The sequence below is a fragment of the Cyclopterus lumpus genome, chromosome 22 (assembly GCF_009769545.1).
Source record: "Cyclopterus lumpus isolate fCycLum1 chromosome 22, fCycLum1.pri, whole genome shotgun sequence".
Lineage (NCBI taxonomy): Eukaryota > Metazoa > Chordata > Actinopteri > Perciformes > Cyclopteridae > Cyclopterus > Cyclopterus lumpus.
In genome coordinates, this window is record NC_046987.1 from 7,325,853 (window position 1) to 7,347,691 (window position 21,839).

General features: G+C 43.1%; 5 protein-coding genes across 10 annotated transcripts; 2 read left to right on the plus strand and 3 right to left on the minus strand.

The window, feature by feature from the left end:
• The first annotated feature begins 915 nt into the window (after positions 1-915).
• Positions 916-4,109, plus strand: rhd (Rh blood group, D antigen). The gene is made up of 10 exons (XM_034525223.1): positions 916-1,161; positions 1,546-1,732; positions 1,992-2,142; positions 2,221-2,368; positions 2,534-2,706; positions 2,873-3,010; positions 3,096-3,223; positions 3,299-3,378; positions 3,652-3,725; positions 3,916-4,109. Exons 1-10 carry the CDS (start codon positions 1,011-1,013, stop codon positions 3,940-3,942), a joined length of 1,257 nt encoding a protein of 418 aa, XP_034381114.1. The 5' UTR covers positions 916-1,010; the 3' UTR covers positions 3,943-4,109.
• A 20-nt stretch (positions 4,110-4,129) lies between these two features.
• tmem50a (transmembrane protein 50A) lies at positions 4,130-7,481 on the minus strand. Its single transcript, XM_034525224.1, has 7 exons — positions 7,353-7,481; positions 6,691-6,796; positions 6,343-6,455; positions 5,686-5,753; positions 5,332-5,424; positions 5,006-5,066; positions 4,130-4,893 (listed from the first exon to the last, which is right to left on the minus strand). Exons 2-7 carry the CDS (start codon positions 6,790-6,792, stop codon positions 4,848-4,850), a joined length of 483 nt encoding a protein of 160 aa, XP_034381115.1. The 5' UTR covers positions 6,793-6,796; positions 7,353-7,481; the 3' UTR covers positions 4,130-4,847.
• A 683-nt stretch (positions 7,482-8,164) lies between these two features.
• Positions 8,165-10,002, minus strand: mgst3b (microsomal glutathione S-transferase 3b). The gene is made up of 4 exons (XM_034563223.1): positions 9,745-10,002; positions 9,491-9,613; positions 9,168-9,240; positions 8,165-8,488 (listed from the first exon to the last, which is right to left on the minus strand). Exons 1-4 carry the CDS (start codon positions 9,868-9,870, stop codon positions 8,388-8,390), a joined length of 423 nt encoding a protein of 140 aa, XP_034419114.1. The 5' UTR covers positions 9,871-10,002; the 3' UTR covers positions 8,165-8,387.
• Positions 10,003-10,585: 583 nt separating this feature from the next.
• On the plus strand, positions 10,586-13,657 carry rsrp1 (arginine/serine-rich protein 1). 6 transcript variants are annotated; one of them, XR_004611872.1, is made up of 5 exons: positions 10,586-10,834; positions 11,268-11,787; positions 11,869-12,170; positions 12,398-12,462; positions 12,740-13,271. XR_004611872.1 is itself a non-coding variant. In XM_034563222.1 (5 exons), exons 2-5 carry the CDS (start codon positions 11,289-11,291, stop codon positions 13,606-13,608), a joined length of 906 nt encoding a protein of 301 aa, XP_034419113.1. In that variant the 5' UTR covers positions 10,588-10,834; positions 11,268-11,288; the 3' UTR covers positions 13,609-13,657. The 6 variants fall into 6 exon arrangements, 1 of the variants encoding a protein (XP_034419113.1); XR_004611871.1 differs by having other exon boundaries at positions 12,743-13,271; XM_034563222.1 differs by lacking the exon at positions 12,398-12,462 and adding an exon at positions 13,450-13,657 and having other exon boundaries at positions 10,588-10,834; positions 11,869-12,041; positions 13,237-13,311.
• A 2,357-nt stretch (positions 13,658-16,014) lies between these two features.
• Positions 16,015-21,030, minus strand: syf2 (SYF2 pre-mRNA-splicing factor). Its single transcript, XM_034525446.1, has 7 exons — positions 20,995-21,030; positions 20,597-20,698; positions 20,321-20,446; positions 19,796-19,913; positions 18,300-18,390; positions 17,617-17,715; positions 16,015-16,437 (listed from the first exon to the last, which is right to left on the minus strand). The coding sequence occupies exons 1-7, from the start codon at positions 21,010-21,012 to the stop codon at positions 16,272-16,274; spliced, it is 720 nt and encodes a 239-aa protein (XP_034381337.1). The 5' UTR covers positions 21,013-21,030; the 3' UTR covers positions 16,015-16,271.
• Between the last annotated feature and the right edge of the window lie 809 nt (positions 21,031-21,839).

Genomic DNA, 21,839 nt, shown 5'->3' on the forward strand with positions numbered 1-21,839 from the left:
GCAGAGCGGGGGCGGGGACGCTGCTCATGGAACCTCTCCCCAGAACCAATCAGATTTATGTGGACTAATCGGGCATCGTTTTTTAACCAATGAGCTGATCACGGAGGCGGGTTATTTTCTGCGAGCTTTTCTTTGCCTTTGGTTTATTATAGACAGAAAACATGCAGTCTTTGGGACAGAATTCCCTTTGTGCGAGACACAAAACAGCCCTTCCAGCATACGGGGGTTATTTATATCAGGCTCTTTGTTTGTGCTTCGTTGACAGACTTGCCCCGAGGCCTTGTATGCCATATATGTTGTGTTACCAGCTTGACATATGTGCATGTAGTGTACGCGCGCAGGCGTGTTTGAACGAAAGTGTGGCTTGCAGTTGTTGTTGTTGTTGCTTTTAATATGAAAAACTTTATCCATGGCTTTTTGTTAACCATTGCCTGTATGCCCATAACAAAGCGGCATTAAATATATAAGATGATGGTCAAAACGGAATGTATGGCAAAACATACAAACATAATTGACACATATTTGCTGAGCGATCTGTAATTGTATTTCATGTTAAAAAAAAAAGGATGTTGGTGTGTCAGTCAGTCCAATAATGCTAAACTATGTTGTCTAAATGTACTATTATCGGCTAATAATGCTGAACTGTCCTGTCCCCCTCTTCTTAAAAACAGTATTTTTAAAAGTATGCTAAACATGACTGCAATCCTTTCATAAATAGTTATGGTTCATATGTTTAAGGTGCATTGCTGCTCTCTGGCTGAAATGACGCCTTTTTCTTTTAAGCATCCAAATAAACTTCCCTCATGACCATCATTGCCTGGGTGCAGACCTTTAAATCAAGCCGCTCCACCGAGTTGTAACGTGTTGACGCTTCTGTCCGATATCGGTCATGAAAGACGAGTTCGTGGCGAGCAGTTGATAAATACGAAAACGTTTAGGGCTGCGCCCTGCTCAAGGCGCGGCGGACGCACTGGCATCAGTTGGAGTGAAGGGCGCAGGGAACGTGTCCGATGGCTCCTCGGTACGCACCCAGTCTGCGGTCCCGTCTGGCACCTTTGCTGCTTTTACTGCAGATAGGCTTCATCGTCATATATGCCGTTTACATTGAGGTCGGAAGCAATATAAAAGCAGATGGGACCACCTTCAGCAGCTTTTACCCAGGTAGGCCTAAGTAGTGAGTTTGGATGGATGGATGGATGGGGGGGGGGGGGGGGGGGGGGGGGGTGTTGTCTGTTGAAAGATGCAACAGGGGTTGAAAGGTGAATAGTTCATCAACAAAACATAAATTCTATATAAATACCTATATAGGTTAAAAAGCGAAAGGAAAAAAAAGACACCAATCCTAGTATGGGGAGGGGTGGCAGTTAGCCAGTGATAAGACCAACCATGCAGCTTTTGGTTCTTTAGAAACAGATGACCTGGGTTGTCTATTGTACATTGGTGTGTAAGCCAAAACGCAGCTGACGCAACATTTGGATAGTGATTCAAGTATCTGAGAGGTTTTAACTCACTTGTTGAGCCTCTACTATTTGCTTTCTTTTGCAGAGTTCCAGGATGTGAATGTGATGGTGATTCTAGGTTTTGGCTTCTTGGGCACTTTTCTAGTGCGGTATGGTTACAGCGCCACTGGATTCAACCTCCTCGTAGCCGTCATGGCCACCCAATGGGCTGTCATACTCAATGGAATTGAGTCCTGGTATTACAGGGGAAAGATCAGGGCAGATCTGAGAAGGTACGTCACCGGCTGAGGCAGTCATTTTTATCGCTTTTTAAAAAAATGTGATGTCACACATCTGTTTGATGATCTCTAATGAATCCATTTGTCACAGTATATCTACAGCTTGTATACAGCAAAATAAAGTGTCACCAAATTGAACAGAGATGTATCAAACCACAATAAAATTCACAAAGTACTCTAAACCTAATATACACATTTCACAGATCTAATGTATACATTTCACAGATCTAATGTATACATTGTTTTAATACAGCTTGGTGGTTGCGGAGATGTGCGCAGCCTCGGCCCTCATTTCAATTGGAGCCTTGCTGGGGAAGACCAACCCAGTCCACCTCGTGCTCATCGCCCTGCTGGAGGTGTCAGGGTTTGTCCTGAATCAATGGCTCCTCCAGACTCTGCTGAAGGTGAGCAACTTTCCAATCCAGCGTGTCACCTTTCCATCAGTTCATAATTTACCTTATAATGATGCGTTCTAACTCTAGGTCCCGGCAGCAAACAGCATCATGCTGCTTCACATCTTCGGGGCCTTCTTTGGACTCGCCCTGACCTGGATCCTGTTTCGGAAAGGATCCCTGCAGCCTTTTGAAAAAGAGAAGTTTGACCGCCAAGCAGGATTATTCTCCATGTTGGGTAAAGCAGATAGGCTTATAGGTTTTTCTGATGTTGCTGCCGGATTGGGATTTAGTAGGATGGCAAGTGGGATTGTTCAACTGGAGATTCAAGTTCAAACCCTGAATTAGTAAGAGTCCACCTTGTTAAAAGAATAATCTGAATCCCATGTCCTCGGTTCTCCAGGGTCGGTGTTCCTCTGGATGTTCTGGCCCAGTTTTAATTCAGTCCTCGTGGACCATCGCAGTCCGTGGAGGAAGCTGGGGGCCGTGTGCAGCACCTACCTGGCCCTGGCTGTCAGCGCTGTCACAGCAGCAGCTGTGTCTATGCTCTCCAGCCCCAAGGGAAAGCTCAACCCGGTATTCTGACACTTGATATGTCAACACAACGTTGTTCTCTTCCATAACCAGAGTCATTATTGGCTGTAGTGAATGTTATCGGCTTCAGTACCACGGGACGAAAAAAAAGCCTTTTGTCAATGAAGTTTACTTTATAATGGGGCGTATATCTCCACTCCTCTGTCAGGTCCACATGCAGTCATTTATCCTCGCTGGTGGTGTTGCTGTCGGGGTCTCAATGTCAGCGGTCCATCAGCCATGGGAAGCCATGACAATCGGATTCACTGCTGCTGTTCTGTCGACCATTGTATCACGATACCTCAAGGTGATGATCACCATGTACCCCACCCCCCCCCTTAAGTAAATCATCTGCCCAGCACAGCTATAGTCCTAAGATCTTATTTTTGCAGACGCACATGCTTCTTGCATTTGAGTGCCATGACACCAGTGCACTCCTGAGCACACATGGACTCCCTGGCCTGCTGGGATGGCTGGCACACCTCCTCCTGCAGATAAAAGCCTGCGATGACCCCACAGTGTAAGAGCGCACCCCGTCGTACGACATTCACACAAGGGGGGCGACACCGTCAGTAATCAGTCCTCTGTCTCGCAGGGCGGTCCGGTTTGCCGTATTTCACATTTGCTCTCTCCTCATCACCATCAGTCTGAGTCTGTCCATGGGCATCATTACAGGTAAGTCTTCTCCTCAGTACGGTTTCTATTATTAACCGTCTGGCACAATCAAAGAAGACGACAGAAGGTCCATTCTTAATTATTCAGTCGCAAAAGAATGCCATCAACAGGGAAATTGGACCCGACGCGTGTCCTACTTTAGCTTTTCAGGATTCTAGTAAAATGTCACCTCTTTACACTGCGTAGGTTGACCCCCACAGCTGCATCTACACCGTAGTACGCAGGAGACTTGCCTTTTGTAAGCTTAATTACTTCTACGTCATTGTTTTAAAGGGCTCCTACTCAAGTGGAACTTCTGGAGACCGCCTCAAGACAACAAATGTTTTGATGACCAGGCTTTCTGGGAGGTAGGCAATCAAAACTTTGTCTTCTTAAAAACAAATGTCGAGCTGAACATAATTCTTTCACTGCACCGAAAAGATCAAATATCCTGATGAAGAATGATACTACACAGCAATGGACTCTGTATTGTGTTGTGTCATACTTAGGGTAGAATCTTAAATCAGCACGGGTCAAACATGTTTTCATGTCTTGCAGTTTCCCCATCTTGCTGTGAAGAAGTAAGAGGACGGAGAAGGAAGTGGACCAATAGAACAAACTATTTCTGGTGTGATGTATACCATTTCATACAGTTTCTTACTGTCATGCAAAGTAGTTATTATATTTTCTTTTTTTATGTGCGAAAGATTTGAATACAAAAAAATAAAAAGCAAACTCTGGATGGAACTGTGGAAGCATGAACGCGAGACTCTTTTTCTGCCCAGTATGTCGCCGTTTAATGCTGCCGTGGTCGTCATAAACAGACCTCATGGCTCGGGTGTTACACAAGCAGATGGGTGAGTGTTGCAGTCAAATACAAAAATCCGGTACAAGTCTGACAACCTACAGTCGTCAAACCACTGTTGACATGTCAGCAGTGTGAGCTGATTCACCGTCAACAATAAATCTGGACGACTGAAAATTGTAAGAGCTGACATTGTTATTTCAGGAAAAACACAAGCAACCCTATATGGTTACACTCAGTAAATGTGTACAGTATTAGGAAATATTGCCCTCAAGAATGTGTTGTACCACAATAATGTATGTGGTTTCCACTTAAAAGACTGTCCAAATTAAAGGATGCCATAAAAGCAAGTCTACCCAAAAAGGAAAAGTGGACCCTTCAGCTTCCCAAAAAATACATTTTGTTACACATTAGTTGTAAACTATTATCACAACACACAGTCCGAGTGCAAATAGACAAATTTAAATATGTGGTGCCACATTTGAAAATATTCAAAAAACATTTGAGGAAACTTATGCTTCGTTTTGGTGGAGCCACTATACAGCAAAACAATATAACTTAAAAATGTTAATTTGAAAGCTAAAAAGGTGTTTAGATAAAGTGGATAGCCACAAAAGCATCCTGTCTCATACAATAATAGAAAGCTGAGTGTATAAACAGTGGACATGAAGACACACAGGGTCCATCACTGCCACAGGTCCTCTGTACGTCCAAACTTGAAGACCAAACCCCTAATCAGAGGAGAGGAAGACAGTGTAAGAGAAATATACTTCCAACCAACACCGTGGCCAAAGTGTAAGCATGAGTTTGGTGTAAGACGCCGGCGGAGGACCACCAACTTACCCGAAGAAAATGAACGCATTTTGGAAGAAAACGGCAATGCCGGGGTACACGACGGGCTTTTCTGCAAGAGACAACAGATGTACAGCTTACAAAATGAGGATGCATTTACAATTTGAAGGAGCGCCACATTTGGTAGGTGAAGAGAACTGTTCACGATTGGGCTGCACAACACTTTGCTTGCTTTACACAGTACATGGAAATTAAGTTAGCGCATCGTACCGGCTTCTCTTTCCTCTCTGCAAGTTTCAAAACTCACAATGTCACACACTGAAACCGATTACTGTCCGTCAGTGCAAGATGCGAGAGAGAGGAAAAAACGGACTCACGAGGCACTACGAATCCTCCAAACAGAATCCACATCGAGGCGATGAGGGAGCCAAAAGCCAGCATGAAGCCGATGAAGAGCCACACTCGAGCGCCTGCAGAACACAGATAAGAACGCGTGCGTTACTGGGCGACGCCGCACAGGGATATTCTATATGGGGTTGTATTTTTATTGCAGGTATATCGTAGCGGTGGAACAAGAAAAAAAACTGGTTAAAATTAGGATGCAAGTACTGTAGGAACCAGATGTGGCGGTATTAAAATACACAGTGAGGAAACCATCATAATAAATGGGAAGAATTAAGCGTTTGTGAGAAAGTCTTTATCCAGCAGTACAAGGAGTTCGTCATACACACCCGTCTGTCCGATGCAGCCTTCGCTGTAGCTGTCTCCTCTCACTTGGCCATTGGAAACCGCATTTATCCTGGAGGTGTCCAATGAGATGATGAAAAAAATAATAATAATTACAAGCATATCAAAAACTACTTGTACCCAATTGCTTATGTTGACAGACCCCATGGTGATAACTGGATACTGTTGGAGAACTGTTTGAAGGACTACACAAACAAACTAACGAGGTGGTAAATACCAATGTGACCAAAACTTTACCATCACCAGCTCCACTTACTTGGCGTTTCAGAAGCTCACAGCCCCGTCCCACAGCCCTCAAGTTGCTCAGTTGTCACGGAGACGGTTAAGTTGGTGAAAGATTGAGAAAGTATCTGGCACAGCTGACATCAGAGACCATTCTTGAAGAGACAGGGGGGAGTAAACACCCTCTACCTCCCCAATATACATCCACCAGGCTTAATGTGACTCGGCACGTGGGTCACATGACCAACTCTAGCAACCTCTGTGACAGATGAGAGGCCTGGGGACGGGGCTGTGAGCTGAAGAAACACCAAATGATTGAAACCTTCCGATGTGACCGCTTTGTCGGTCGAAGAATCAAACATCCATCCATTCCCCCCCCTCCCCGGCAGAAAAACCACAGTGAGCACAGTCTGCCTTACATGAGGAAGGCCACCGTGGCGATGACTCCACAGGTGTGATAGGCATGATGGAACTGGCCCTCGTCGGGATATTTCACCGCCGCATCGATGATGATCCACCAACCGGTGAAGAACTGCAACGAGATACACAGTTAGCCTGAGGGCTTCGGTGATCAGCATGAACATGAGTGTCAACAAACGTGTAATAAATCTGCATCCTGGTCTCTTAAAGCAGGAACCCACAGCAAGAATTAGTAACCCGGGGTAACCAAGGCAGACACAGACCAAGAAGACAAATCAGTGCCTGTCTAAATATCCCTTCTGTAGCTATGTGTATCATTCCTTTAACGGCCACAATGAGGGTAATACCAGAACTCCAGCGGCTACGGACGCTATTGTGTTTCTCCTTTCTCCCCAGTCCACGTTACACTCGCAGTCTCCGCACCGGATCCCGTCAAGGAAACCCGACATGACTCTGCGGAAAGGGCGTCATGTTCAACAACAATCAAAAGTGGGGAAACAACAATCCAGAGCTTCTCGCGACATCACAAATGTGTGTGTATTGTTGTGTATATAAATAAACAAACGCATTCCATCACCCCCTCTATCTGATATCAACATTTTTAAAAATGTACGTGGGCTCACGTTCTCCGTTTATGCGCCGCCTCTGTAGGGTGATGCTCAGTTACACGGCTTATTTACCAAGCAGCAACTAACTACTTGAGCTACACACGACAGCGCGGTGACATCTCCGCCATTCGACAAAACAAGGATGTCGAGGTTTACGGCTGTAAACACTCAGCGTAACTTTACAGGAGATTCAAAAACAGCGCTGTGTCGACTCGCTGGGATTTCTTTTGTTCATCGCTGCTGGCATTAGCAAACATTTCCTTGAAGGTTTCTTCTCGCTACGAAGTTGCTAGAAATAACAGCGTAACTCAAAATACACCGGCAGTGACGAGCCGAAGCACGCGACCCGCCGGAGTCACCGGGTCGTCACGTTAATGTCACTATTTGTAAGGATTTCTTACCTATTATCTTTTGGTTTTCTGATGCGAACCCCCTCGATAAGCCAGACTTTGCTTCCGATAGAGCTCGGTCATGCACATGCGCAGTTCACACCCACACTCGTCTGGTGAGGGAACCTCAGATACGGTGAGATCTCGTTGCGTTCAGGGTGTATTGAAAGAATTGGAATTCGTGCAACATCACAAGCGAATGGACATTTCCTTCGGTGTAACGCAACCGTTTCAGAATACGGTACTCAATACATGTGCTATCCTTTTCCGTATACACCTGTGGTGCTACCTAGGTTACAACCAAACAACATAATGCCGATTTTGTTATTACTTCCAAAATAAATTGCAGCATACGCGTTAATTACGGTTCGCAGGAATCGAAACTGAAAATAGATGGAGTAGGTTACATTTGTAACTAAATCATGTCTTAGATTATACATTATTTCATATAATACAATACATAACTGAATAATAACAACATACTTAGGAGAGGTTGTTAATGGATTTATGAGCATCTAATTTCCTTGAATTTGGGCCTATTTGCTTTATCTATGTTTCAGTGGTGCTGTTGCAGAGCAGCTAAAAAGCTTGTTTTAAATATGCTGTTTATTGAAACAAGGGAGAAAGGTGTATACTTGACACAATCAACAGAACATTCTCTTAGATCTGTTATTGATTGCAAAAATAACTTGAACAGGGTTTTGAAGCCTTTTGCTATATAATCTCATCTGAGACTTGTGCCTGAGACATCATGTGAGTCACATGGGGCCTTTTCATCCTTTCATTGCTCACACATAGTAATGCCTGTAACTGTGAACAGAATGCTAGAGAAAATGCGACTTTAGTTTATTGACGATCACACAGAGACATTCACAACAAATAGATGGACTGAAAAGATATCCAGTCGCAAGTTAGTGGTCCACAAAAATATGTTTAGCATCATCATTTTAAATCAGTATACAAAGCATTGTACAACTACTTTTAAGTTTACACATTTGAAAAGTCCACGCAAGACAGTATAAATGATTAAACAAGATGACAATTGTCTTAAAAGACTCGAAGCAATTGCAAGGCTACAGATATGGACAGAAAGATGACACCAAAGTATCCAATGTAGCCATAGGCGCCATACATCCTCTTGGCCGGATCTGGAACAAAACAGAAAACAGAACAATGCTAGCTTTTCACCAAAGCAAAATTATATGAAACAACAATGAATACTAAACTTGTTCACAAGGGAATATCTGACATTAAAAAAAAGTCTGTTGATAATACATTAAATGACTATGACTGTCGTAAAACCCCGTATATTGAACAATTACCACAATTCAGACCTCAGCCATGCATGTCTTTTTTTAAATGTATTATCTTTTGCTCAATGCTATATTCTGTCAATGATTAAACAAAAATGCTCTGGTGACCACTGTCACCTATGTGACTACTGGCAGTGCTAGATTGCGCTTTGATCCTTACGGTCCCCTCCACTCAAACTGTATAACTTTGAAACATGTACTATTATGTTGCATACATTTATAGGCTACTACATAATATTCGTGGTCTTGTATCTTAAATGCATTATTTACTGCCCATTGTTTATATCACTTTGATCGTACTATGTCTTGTGTGCACTTTACCCCTTTGCTGCTGTAATCCTAAATCTCCCCACTGCGGGACTAATAAAGGATTAACTTATTTTATTATTTCAGTATCGGCATATTTGGAAAACAATCTATTAGACAGATGAAACGAGTGGGTGAACTGGGTTCAGGGCCTTTTTGTCCTTCATTAAAGGTCTTTCACATGACATGAACAGAATGTGAGTCTTACCTCCTGTGTAGTAGCCCCAGGCATAGGAAAACCTGCTTGTCACCCAAATAGCCCCCAGCACCGATGCTGATAACTAGGTTTAGAAACACAGAAACAAATAATTACAGTTAGGGGGGGAAGCAAGGGTGGTACAGTTTGATGAAGGAAAAAAAATGCTTTATCACTCTGACTCTGCTATCTGGAGAATTTATGCCAAAGATCATGAGGATTGCTTGCCCCTCCCACAAATCCGATACAGCGTGTGGTTACAATTGTAGCAGTCTTAAAAAACATACTTCCAAGCCCTAAAAAGCGAGGCAAAAAGGTGTACAAATGATACATACCGGGTAGACGAGAGCCGCAATGGTCTGGAACACGAGCCACTGAACGTACACCTCTAGTGTGTTCTGGTGTGCTCTCTGGATACAGTTGAATACCTGCTCCTTGTCGCTGTACATTGTGGGATACTGCAAAGAAGAAGAAAAACACATACTATGATAGCCAGAACAACTTGTGAGAAAAACTCACAATGCAACTATGCGTGTTGAGTATTAACTCGTGCAGTTATTTAAATAATTTCCCAGTAAAATCAAACTACCTTGACGTCGTACTTCTTCCTGGCGGCCCCGACTTTTACTCCTAAGTAGGTCAGCATGATCCAACTGTACAGGTAGGTAAATATGGCATAGCCGAAGCTGGACGGCAACACAGTCAGGATGTCCATCTCTGCACCAAGTGTTTGCCTGTGTTTCAAGTTGTCAGAAGACGGTGGCTTGCGCACAACGAGATCTGCGACTAGCTAGGCTAGTGGGACGGAAGGAGAATAGGCACTTAAGGCAGGACTCAAAGAAGTAAACAGGAGTGGAGGTTATATACAAATATCGCGAGATCGCTGGCCTGCCGATGTCGTAACAAATTTAAAGGGCAAAGGCACCATAATAATGATGATCTTTAGTTGCACGTAAGAAGCCCTCTGTTTGCTCATAATAATGTGCACTGCAATGTATTGTTAATGGCGTTGTATAAATGCATTACCGAAACACAGACTTTAAAATGCCATTACGGCTGATTCTGAATTTAGATATATTGTGCCTTTTTTTCGCGTCTCCACTATATGACAGCAGAGAACATTTAGAACATATGTAATAACACCAGCGCTGGAGACATGGCAGGCATTGGAGGGGGTCTTGCTTTATTTCACTCAAACATTGCTGAAGCAACAGGTCGGACCAATTTTTTTGGTTAGATTAAGAGGTTAAATTTCCAACACTATATCTTCGTTATTTAACCTTTCATGGTTCGTATACTGTGAAGGTCTGCTTCTTGCACCGACCGCAGACCTATGATGACCGCCATTATGTCTGCTGTATTTAAATTAAAAGCTGCCCGGGACACGAACAAGAACACGTGACTGGAAATTTCCAGAGACGTGGCTCCGCCCACCAACTAACCGTTGTCCCTCCACACCAGCGAAGGCGGCAGTCGGTTCAACCTCGACGGAAGAGAAAACGGTCGCGTTTTCGCTAATATCCAGCAACAAACCAACACATTTCTACCACGTTTGAGCTTTATTCGAGGACAATCTTCTTTTTATACATCTAAGAAAGTGATTCTTTTGATATAACGTTAGCGTTATAGCGTTTACATCGACGGTATCGGAACAAAGGCTTCAAGCTCCAGTCGGCCTGGTAAGACCCGTGACTTCCGCTAGCATGGCTAGCTTAAGTTTACTGTTTTGTCAAACTAGCACGAGTTAACGCTCGGTGTAGTTTATTAATTTGTTAATATAAATGTAAAGTTAATTTGTTCACGATTTGTGAACGAAGTGCATATGTCGTCTTTTGGAGTGATAACAGATGTTAGCTCTAGCTTGTCTAGCTATCTTTAGCTTGCGTCGTGCGGACGTTTCTAGAAGGCCTCTCCTAGCGGTTGCGTCACTCGCCATGTTATAAAACAACAATCACAGGCGTACACATAGCAGAATACGCGTGATTTTATACTGGGACTTCTCTAAAAGATATAACGACGGGCCATAGTGCTACACTGTAGTATTATCAGCCAATTTATTTTACGATAGTTGTTTTAACATGTTTTTTTAAAAGTACGTATGTCTCATTTCAGCTCGTGGCAGAAAATACAACAATGGCAAAGGGAGAAGACTCTCACTTGGAGATTGCTCACGTTAGTCAGAGCGATGGTATCAACGTCACCTTTGACCAGAATTGCTCTCCATCATCTCGCTCCCGATCGCGGTCCAAAAGCGACAGCGCTGGCCGCCACAGGAGGCGTAACAACCGCAAGGGAGTCCACAGGTCGTCATCCCGCAGCAGGTCCTCCTCCCGCAACCGGTCCCGCTCTCACCCCCGTTGCCACAGACCTTCCTCCCGCTGTCGATGTGACAACCATCGCGGGTCTGGTCGTGTTTGCCGATCCCCGCCACGGCGCCACAAGGACAAGTCAGGCTCACCGTCGCCCTCCAGACACTCCCACAACCGACGCAACAGGCCCCACTCCAGGCCAACCAGCCGTCGGAGCCGGCAGAGTAAGGAGGTGAGCAGGTTTTCCCAGTCCCCGGCCAGAAACAACAGCAGCAGCTCGCGGTCCGGATCTTCAGAGCATTCAGTCAACTTGAGTTTGGATGGTGAGTTGATGAGGAATATACATTACATTAGATGTTATATTTCACATGTGAATACATCTTCGATTGTTGTGTGTTCCGCAGATAAAGAAATCCCCATCGAGGCTGAAGAGGCCGTTGCTACCATGATCCCAGGAGTGGAGAAGTGCGAACTTCCTGAGAATGTGGAACCAATCCTGTTGGAGCAGGCGGTGGAGCCCAAACGGGTGTTGACAGGGACATGGGTGAGACAAGACCCTGAAAAGACTCCTTCACAGGTGGGTGTCTTGATAGTGATGGTCCGCTTCACATTGAACACAATACACACTTAAAATAAGGCTTTCTCACAGATTCTTATTAAAAGCACAGCCGTTCTTTCCCCATCTAGGACGACAGTTAAATATAAGGTAAGGCGCGTTGAGAATTTTATTGAATAAGCATATAAGTTGATCCTAGCTGTCACTTAATTTGATCAAAGTTACACTTTGCCTGATCTACTGTATCGTTGTTGCAATGCCTACAGGTGTCTATTGATTAGTTTTAGGGCTATGTTGTTGAATTTCCTGTGACTTGTGTTAACCTTTGGACCCCTGAGAGGTTATACATACTCTCTGTATTTATTCCTGTTTCATAGATAACATGACAGTGGTCTCCTTCACTCATCGGCACCTGGGATTAAAGGGCTGTCATGTGACTTAGGTGACAACAATACGTGTTTGCGTGAAAGTTTATCTGATAATCCTTGCAATGTTCACAAAGTCTTAAGTTAACTAGAGGTTAGCAATTAAACAAACACATATGCAGATTATCAGACATGGTGCACACAGTCAATATAAATGCTAATACCTCACATAGACGCTTCATGATCAATTCAGATATTGTATTACACTGACTCCACTTGATATAGATAGGTAGTAGAATTTTGACATTTTCAATGTATTTATGCTTGAAGTTGAAATGGGTCGTTGTTATTTAGCAGAATCCTTCACTCGCTGATGGAGCAAAGGCGTGTGGACTGCATTATAGTGACTATCCCTGTCAAGAGAGCTAAAAACAGACGAAGAACTCTCCTCTCCGTATTCCAAAGATAAGTTGGTTCACCAGCCGTGTGCTGAGGGCTGGGAAACCTACGTCACCATCATTCTGCCACTGTAGACAGAGAATACATCCTTTTTTTTTTACTATGATACTTTTCGTTTCTTTTTGCATTTTCTGTTTTGTTCCTTCTGTTTCAATGCCTGTCCTTGTAGGATGATTTTAAATGATGGAGCCAAGTCTTTGACAGCAGTGGGTGGGGGGGGTGGGCTGTGTTGGTGTTGAAACAAACTTAAATAAATCACTATGCAGTGCTTTACAATATTAGAAATGGGAACTATAATCTATCTATAATAATGTAACAAACTGTCAAAGCACACATAATCAGTTATACGCGCATATCTCACTAGGTAGGTTTTTCTTGTCTTTTTGAAACAGAGCGACGAAGAGCTTGATGATGTGTTCAGCACGAGGATGTCCCCAAAAAGGAAAACTATCTCTTTCAGCATCAATGTAAGTGAATTAAATGGCAGTGTATTAGTGATTATTTTTTTCCCCTAATACTGTTGTTAAGAACCAAGAACCCCTCCGGGGCATATTTATGTTTTCTAATGTCAATACTCTCCTCATCATGTCCCATGTCCCTTTTAGAACGCCGTGCTGAAACCAACAGGGGCAGCTTCATCTGGCGCTAAGGTAACTTCCAGAGTGGACAGCTATGAAAGCAGGAAGCCCTATGGCCACTGGATGCCAGTCAAATCAGGCCACGCCGCCAGTGCACGCAAACAGGCACTCGCCATGTCACACTAGAGTGGCAGAGTACATGGACGCTGTGAATACTATAAATATTTTGTACATATGTTTGACCTTTTCATGGCAGAAGTTTTATTCCAGATGAGTTTTGTGGGAAGAAGTGAAGAAGTCGATCAGGTGGGATTATTTGTTTTTTCCCTTTTGTTGTATACTGTTCTTCAATAAAGATATTTATTTGATTAAACAAGTGGTTTGTCTGTTTTTTACTTTGACTGCATCTTGAGCATTGAATAACTATTGGGGGTAAAGCTTGAATAGGAAGTTATTGAGGCTTCAGAGTTTCCAAAATGACTAAATTCCGTGTAGATAAATTAGATTTTTAACATGATCTAATAGTGAATAGGTTAATTATCCATACAGGAAAACACTTTACTTACCAGTTACTACAGTCAGGTTATGGCGTGCTTAGATATTCCATTGGGGTAAATGGTGATAATGGGTACATAAGCCAGTCTAAATATATTCAAAATACTTTTGCATCACTTATAAAAAATCATGGATACAACAATCATGCTAAAGGACAGTCACTGTAAATACCTGGCCGACTTCCATTTTGGTGCTTTGTTTTTGGGTTATCCGGGCTTACTCGCTGTCACACTAACAGAGCGGAGCCATTGTTTGCCTCATGACAAAATGTCCATCGGCCATCTACCAGTCTGCCACGTTTCTTGAGTCTTAAGGATCAAATTCAGCTGCATTCTTTATGACCACACGGTGTCAGTATTATCACATTTTCCATTTGTTTTGTCTGTCTCACTTTTGTAGTCAAGGGATGCTTCATGTTTTTAGAGGTTGGCGTGAATCACCGCCATCAGCTTTGATTTGAACATGAACGGAGTGATACAAAATGGCAACTCATTTAGTTTTCATGGCAGACATTTCTGGCTCGTTGCAGTAGGAATAATCAACTCGACTGGCTGAATTCCATTTTGCCGTAGGGGTCCCGGTATGGTGCATAACAGTGTGCTCACTGGGACACTTGGAACTGCAAAAGGGCAGCCGTTAAAGTCATTGGTAAACACCTGTGCACAACACACCTGTCTGTCCCAATGTGGAATCACAGCTGCACTCGGCTGCTGGTGATTGATGTGCAGCGATCGTCTGTCTGCCAACACATGTTGTACATGTTCCTTCTTGAGTGACTTGATATATCCTGCTGTTGTGGTTGCTGTGCTACTTACCCTAAAGCTGTGTGTATGCGTGTGTGTTCACATTGTGACTGGTTCTCAGCCCGCATTAAAAACACAGTGTTGTATTGCCAGAAGGTAACTTTTTGGGTGTGATAACTATCTATGTGAGTGGATAATACATTTAGATGCATGTCACTCAATGTGTTGTAATAAAAAAAGGTTTAACACGTTTTAATTACGTCTCACTCCCCAGACTGTGTGTCTCCTGCTGTAGACTGACCTGTAATTCTGATGAATTGCTTTGACAGGAGATAAGACGTGCAAAAACACCCTGTGTAGGTAGAACTGGAGCAGAGGGCGGGGCCCTGTTCATTTGATACACAGAGATCATTGATGTGTCAGTCTCTCGTTTTGACAAGACAGTCTTGTAATTCAGTGCCACACAGTCATCCTCACATCACATAGGATTTGTTTATTCTCGGTTAGTAATAAGAATCGGTGCCACGTCATCGCTGGCCGGTCTCTGGAAACAACTCTCCCCCCCCGCTAACATTCATTATCCAGACATTTTAAATCGTACCCATTTTTGCGTTACGGGGAACCCTTTCAAAAAGCAACTGGCCTTGAAAGAATCAAAAGTGTCAGATTTATGCAGTGTTGTTTTTTTGTATGAGTCCCGGCCAACATCCACGGGCTAATCAGATAAGGCTACAAAAATATCCCAATCCTGCATCTGAACGTTTAATCCACTCCCTAAAAGCTCGAGAGCAGAGCGAGGTATCAAAGCCATCATCTGAAGGTGCCTACCTTGCCCTTCATCGGTAAAAAGCAAACAACTTTGCACACCGCCCCTTAAAGGGATCCCATCAATGTGTTTTGAGGAGGATGAACTTCTATTGATTCATCCGGATTAGATCTAACAGATTGTTATACATATAAATAGAATGGTGTGTTTGATTCACACTGACGTTGAGGACTGGGAGACTTGCATGGGAACCGGCGTTGTTGTCTCTTGATCTCTTCTCCAGTCACAAGGCCTTCCTGCTCATGTCGCAGCTCGAGGCAAGTTTGTTAGACTGAGATGTGGATGATAATGAATAAATTGAATTGCTCACTTTTATCTCTTTGTGCACCTAAAAGCATGCTTTTGGCTGGCATCTCGGGCTAAATGTGCCCTGAGGTTTGACGAACTCAACAGTAACTCATTCTCACGCTCAGACATCGTCTCCCGTCATGAGACCACACAGTAAGCCCGCCCAACAAAAAACAAGTGTACGAGGTAAACTAAGTGGTTTATTTAAAAAGAAAGGATAAAATAATCAGTTCTTGTAATTTCTAGAACTGTACAATGGACACGACACATCTAACAGATGACTGAATTAGCTCACAATTATTTTAGCATCATAAAAAAATGTTACGACTAACGCTCTGCAACAAGGAGTCAGTTTATAACATTTTAATACATGTATTCTAGTTATGCAGCAACTCCTAAATGAAGCCAAAACACGTCCGCGGCGGCAACCGGACCCTCTAGACAGCTGTGCCTCTCTCCAAGTTCTGTTTGATCTCCGCTGTGTATTTGCCATAGAAGCGCTCCGCCTTCTTGTTGAACTTGGCGTTCCTCTCGTTAATGTAGTCGATGTCTGCGTCGTCGTTGTAGGCCCTGCGGCGGCTGTACTTGGCCCGCTTCTCTATCCTGACAATCGCACAAAAAAAGAAAAGAAAAGAGAAGCAGCTTAGAGGGGATTTCATAGCCTAGTATGGCCACCATCCATGGCATATTCAATAACAATAATTGGCTACAGGCAATAATTTGAGGGGTGTGCATTTAAATTTGGCAAGGAGCGTGGCGATGGAAAACCTAAAACGCGTGCATACTTGAGGAAAATACTGTCAAGTTGCAAGCTCCCAGTCTTCATTCGCTGCGTCTTCAAAGCATTGTTGTGCGTCATAGCCTGGCAACAGAGTCCTTGTCTAATGCCCCACAGTCACGTCTCTAAAACTGTCTCAAATATAGAACAGCTCAGGGGGAAAACTGGGTAACAAAAGGGTAAGAGACTTCTGTAGCCAGGGCAAAAACTAAAAAACAGTGGATGAAGTAAACTGTTTGAAGCAGCGGTCAGTTCAATGTGAGAGACTCTGAAGGTGGAGTAGCATCGTAACACTTGAACAGGGCCCCGACTAGGACCCAGAGACATTCTGTATGAGGGGGGCGCACTTATTCAGATCACGGTTCACACAAAAACATCCCCCTCTTCCAAATTGGCAAAGAGGTCATAAGTAATTATTTCCACCCATCATTTGTTATGACTGAGATAATATCATATTTCCAGACTTTGCACTGCATTTGTGGTGAAACAATGTCGGAAAAAAAAGGTCTGAATGTACCCACTGTCTTTTTTTAATTATCTAGATTATTTGGAGGAGGAGGGGGGGAGAGGTGTTAGAATATCTTAAAAGAATACTTCACCCACAAAATGAGCATTTTTATATCACTTATTCACCCCATAGTACCATCAATTCATAACTTTTTTAATGACTTAAATTCATCAAGGCTTTTCCTTAAGAACTCAAGCTGACACGGGGCGAGTAATTGATAGACAAACGGTCATTTTGGGGGTGACTCATAATTAAACTTAAATAAAAGTAATGGGTAGGGGTTGAAATTCTGTTGACCTGCCTTATTTACAGTGCATCATTAGCGTCCAGCTTGTTGGCCTGGCTGAGCACGTCTTGTTAAAGACACACCCGTCAGCTAGAAGGAGGATTTATCTCCGCGGTCTGCCCAGTGAGTCAAACTGACACTCATGAGGGGGAGCCGAAATGAATGTGGGGGTCGGAGAGGATGAGGATGACTCGATCGAGTGTGACTCACTGTTTCTCGACATCCTCCACCATGCGGTCAATGCCCTGCTTTGTGGGGACATGGGTGCCGTGGATCAGGCTGTTGGACGTGGGGTGGAAGTCCACGCCGCTGTGGAGCAGAAGCAAAGGAGTTAGACACGCACAACCAAAGAGAATCACGATGTGGACATAATTAAGAACTGACTTCTCTATTCCATCATTGTGATCATGGTCATCCCAATGAAAGACAATGTGGCCACAGGGGGAAATGTGTCTGTGTATCCTTCACGGTTCTGCATGACCGTCAGTCTTTTGAGGGCGAATAACCTGCAGGCGTCAAACTCTTCTTTGAACTTGTGCGTGCATGCGTTGCACATTTCTGAATCGCTTTTGGGAGTGTTTCAAAACGTCCCTCGGGGCAAATGAGGGGGTACAAAACTTAACATATAGAAAATGCTTTGTGCACATGTGATGGGTGATAGCGGAGAGGATTACGCCAGGCAAAATGTTACAATTCATTTAGCTTGACTAGAGATTTTACAGTTATGGTCCCAATAGCAGAGACGTCCCATGCCATCGTTCTCATGGCCCCATTAGCGGGAATGCACCACCAACAACAAAAAATCTAGTAATTTCTTAATTTATGTTGAGGTGTCTGTCTACTTGGATGAAGATTTAAAAAAAACATGGCAAAAGACAACGGGGGTCACTCACCAATCCTCTCTTTGCTTTTCGTAGCTTTCCATGTCTGGTCGGATTTGCTTAGTGAGCCTCTGGTACTGTCGGAATTGGGCCTCGGCATAACCTGCAGATCATTGTGTGAGACGGAGAGAAATAAAAAAAAAAGTTCATAATAATTACCGGAACAAATAGCGAGCAGGCACGAGGCTCAGCAACACAACCTGCGGCTGGTTAGGGCGGGATGAAGAGACAACTCTTTCCTACTCCCTTCCTCTCTTGAGGCCCCTCTGGTGATAATTTTCTCCCCAGAGGTTTTAATTCAGAGGAGGTTTTTGATGCAACAGCTGGCAGCCATATTTTTTTTCTTCTTCCCAGGAGATTAAATTGGGAGCAGTTCAAGATGATTAACATCCCCAAGAGGTCCTTACATTCAAACCACTATTGCTGTGTACACTGCCGCTACATAGGATTTAGGCAGCAACAGTTCCCTGTTTAGTGGATGTGTAAAAACATGCCAAGGCACAGAACTCACGGTGAACCACTTGTTTCCTCAAGAGTAACATTTATTGAATTACAACTTATTGAACGAGCAGACTCTGGTTCTGTAGTGTCACTCCTAAAATAAAAGCAATTTGCTTCCATGTTACTTAACTATAAGATTCCAGAGTCAATACAATCAGTGACAACCACTTCAGTGTTAATTGACTGACTATTAGGTTTCTATATATATGTCCCCATGGTTGATCAAGACAAAAGTAATTAGTAATTAGACATTCTTCAGTCTGTACTTTGAGCTGTATTAATTCAGCCGTTTATATGTTTAGGTGAATATGAGGTTGGTGCCAACGTGCGCAGTGTTATTAAAAGATGGCATAATTTCAGTTCCTTCCACCAATCAAAAGTTGGTTGAAAACAAAACAATGCGGTGCTGGTGTAGAACTCCCTTTGGAAATGAGATTCAAAATCTCAAATGGCATTATCCTGGCTAAATAAATGACAAATAAAACTTAAACTGACCATGCTGACTAAGGTTGACAGAGGTTTATTAACTCCGCCAGTTAGGCCTGTGAGCGATAGTGCACCTCTGCGTTTGATCACGGCTAACCCTGCGACAGTAAATGGTGTAATATTTTGAGTTGCCAGTTATGGCTGCATATTCAAGAATCTCCTGTGGTTGCGGTCACTCGCACTTTCTCAAAACACCTTTTATCACCGGAACTAGCAGTGCCCACATTGCCGAGTACATCGCTGCCACACAGCAGCTGCTAGGCGGGCAGAAGCTTGTATAAAGTGTATACGTGACTTTGAGCTGAATGTCTGCAGTCATCGCCGCATGTGAAGTGTGTTTTGCTACACTAGACGGGAGTTTGCGCAATACAGCGCCTGTCGTTGCGGACACCTGGTGGAGATCTACGATTTAATGAGCACTGAATTCACTCACAATTCATAAAATGTATCACGCAAGTGCAACCAAAGAGTACGCTGCACACAATGTCTGTGTGTCTTCACTGGAGATCCTTGCTACAAACCTGCAAATCCTGTGTCTGGGTTCTTCTTCTTTTTCTTCCTCTCCCACCGCTCTGCGTCTTCAGCTGTGATTTCGAGCAGTTTCACTCTGTGATAGTCCTCCCCTTTGTCAGCACATTCCTGAAAGAAAAACATTCACATGTTACGCATGTATAAAATGAATTGGTATTTCATGAGTAAACTGCCCCTATATTGAGTTTGTGGTATTCAAGATGTATTTTTTCCCCCCCAAGAGGGAACCAATTGAATTCCTATAATTATCTAAGGAGATATGAATACATGAATTATCAGAGTGCAATGTATAGGGAATTATTGGGTTGCATCAATTAAAAGGCAGGGTGTGAACTAAATACCTCGCAAAGTGATTGATTTGCTACCACAGCACTTTGCTGTCAGTCACTGCCATTTTACTTATTTATACACATTATTATCTGAAAGCACCCCTCATTTTGAGCAAACTACGCCGATCCTTAGAAATTACATTTCACACAAATGTGATTAGATGACTCAGTGTGCAAACTAAATACTTTTTTCTTTTCGTCTTCAGCCAGCTCCCACTCCAGTCTGGCTTTCTTCGCCTCCCAGTTCGAAGGGAGTTTCAGTCTCTTGTCCTCCTCCACGACCTCCTGGTGATTGAGCTTGCGCGCTTCATTCTGGGATGAAAGACAACACATGACGTAATGCTGCACACTCAGGTGTGTACCCGGGACACATCAGAAGTACACGTCCAGCCATGTAACTGTTAGCTAATGGCGTAAGATTCTGCCTCTATAACGTAAATATTATGTTATTAAAAGACTCACCCGTTTGAAATGCAACTCTCTAAATTTCCGTAGTCTGGCTTCCCTGTTCTGGGAGGCGTGAGTTTCTGTGTGTTCCTCCTCTCCTGTGGCCGTAGCAGACTCCTGGAAACACCGACAGTTAACGTTGACATTAGCGTGAAGTATGGATAACATGTTGTACACCAAGAGGGACCAGGTGTGGACTCTTAAAGACCGGAAGGTCTAAGCGTCACATAACGTTAGCTAGCATCGGTTAGCTTAGCGCCACGACGCGTAAACAACAAGTGAGGAACAGAAACACACTCTCCGCGGGCGAAATGAAACATCGCCCTGAAAGGAATTATATTATTTGGCTCTAAGTTGGCCACAATATCAAATAAATGGGGCAAATTTGACATTAAAATGAAGAAACTACTAACCTCAATACAGGACGCCATTGTTGGGCAACACGGAGGATGAATCCGGAAGTGCGACGTTTACACCGGATATGACGCAGAACATCAACATTTCAGATTGAATTATGTGCAAGAGGGCTCCATATCAGTTTTTTGCCCAATAAGATCACCTTCATTTTATGCCATTAATTCTCCCCTCTATCTCTCTCTCTCCAATATATATATTATATATAGTCGTTTATTTTATGGTGTTATGCTGACAAAAATAAAAATTAAGAAAATTAAAATGTACTGGAAAACTAAGTGTGTAACTAAGTGAGCATGTCCATGGTCTTCCTAGTCACGATGGACAATTTAGAAAATTCTGTCATGTGAAAGAGGTTTTTACATCTTTCCTCCTGAAAAGAGTTCACAGCTTTTGCTTGTTAAACAGATGGTATTTTGTCATTTCCCATAACTCCTGTAGATGTTCTCTATCTTATTTTTATTTCGAGTTTCCAGAGGTGAAAATAATGCTAATAATAATAATAATAATAATGGTAACAAAAACAATACTATTAATATATCTATGAATATCAACTGTTCTTCTTCTTCTTTTTCTTCTTCTTCTTCTTCTTCTTCTTTTTAGCGTTGATGTTCAGAAATGGTTATGGAGTTATCTAAAAACTGGCAACCCTGTACAATAGTGTCATCAGAGCCAAGTTATTAGACATAATATCAATGTTAAACCTGTAACACCACCACCTCATTTAAATTATTTTCCGTAATTATTTTTTGACTGTGGCACTTCCTTTGAAGTTTGAATTCATTGAAAAATACTGCTGATGGAAACTTGCACATGCACACAGACAGCAATTCTGAATATGACT

Excerpts from the sequence above, each read along its gene's own strand:
- rsrp1 (XM_034563222.1), top strand. The coding sequence starts at position 11,289 with ATGGCAAAGGGAGAAGACTCTCACTTGGAGATTGCTCACGTTAGTCAG. Across the intron at positions 11,788-11,868 it reads AGTCAACTTGAGTTTGGATG|ATAAAGAAATCCCCATCGAG; the intron begins GTGAGTTGATGA and ends TGTGTTCCGCAG. Across the intron at positions 13,312-13,449 it reads CTATCTCTTTCAGCATCAAT|AACGCCGTGCTGAAACCAAC; the intron begins GTAAGTGAATTA and ends TGTCCCTTTTAG.
- tmem50a (XM_034525224.1), bottom strand. The coding sequence starts at position 6,792 with ATGTCGGGTTTCCTTGACGGGATCCGGTGCGGAGACTGCGAGTGTAAC. Across the intron at positions 5,754-6,342 it reads GCCACGGTGGCCTTCCTCAT|GATAAATGCGGTTTCCAATG; the intron begins GTAAGGCAGACT and ends GGACACCTCCAG. Across the intron at positions 5,067-5,331 it reads TGGAGGATTCGTAGTGCCTC|AAAAGCCCGTCGTGTACCCC; the intron begins GTGAGTCCGTTT and ends TGTCTCTTGCAG.
- rhd (XM_034525223.1), top strand. The coding sequence starts at position 1,011 with ATGGCTCCTCGGTACGCACCCAGTCTGCGGTCCCGTCTGGCACCTTTG. Across the intron at positions 1,162-1,545 it reads CTTCAGCAGCTTTTACCCAG|AGTTCCAGGATGTGAATGTG; the intron begins GTAGGCCTAAGT and ends TTTCTTTTGCAG. Across the intron at positions 3,379-3,651 it reads GTCCATGGGCATCATTACAG|GGCTCCTACTCAAGTGGAAC; the intron begins GTAAGTCTTCTC and ends ATTGTTTTAAAG.
- mgst3b (XM_034563223.1), bottom strand. The coding sequence starts at position 9,870 with ATGGACATCCTGACTGTGTTGCCGTCCAGCTTCGGCTATGCCATATTT. Across the intron at positions 9,241-9,490 it reads TTGCGGCTCTCGTCTACCCG|TTATCAGCATCGGTGCTGGG; the intron begins GTATGTATCATT and ends TTCTAAACCTAG. Across the intron at positions 8,489-9,167 it reads CTGGGGCTACTACACAGGAG|ATCCGGCCAAGAGGATGTAT; the intron begins GTAAGACTCACA and ends GTTTTGTTCCAG.
- syf2 (XM_034525446.1), bottom strand. Across the intron at positions 19,914-20,320 it reads CTGAAGACGAAAAGAAAAAA|GAATGTGCTGACAAAGGGGA; the intron begins GTATTTAGTTTG and ends TTTTTCTTTCAG. Across the intron at positions 16,438-17,616 it reads GTGGAGGATGTCGAGAAACA|GATAGAGAAGCGGGCCAAGT; the intron begins GTGAGTCACACT and ends TGCGATTGTCAG.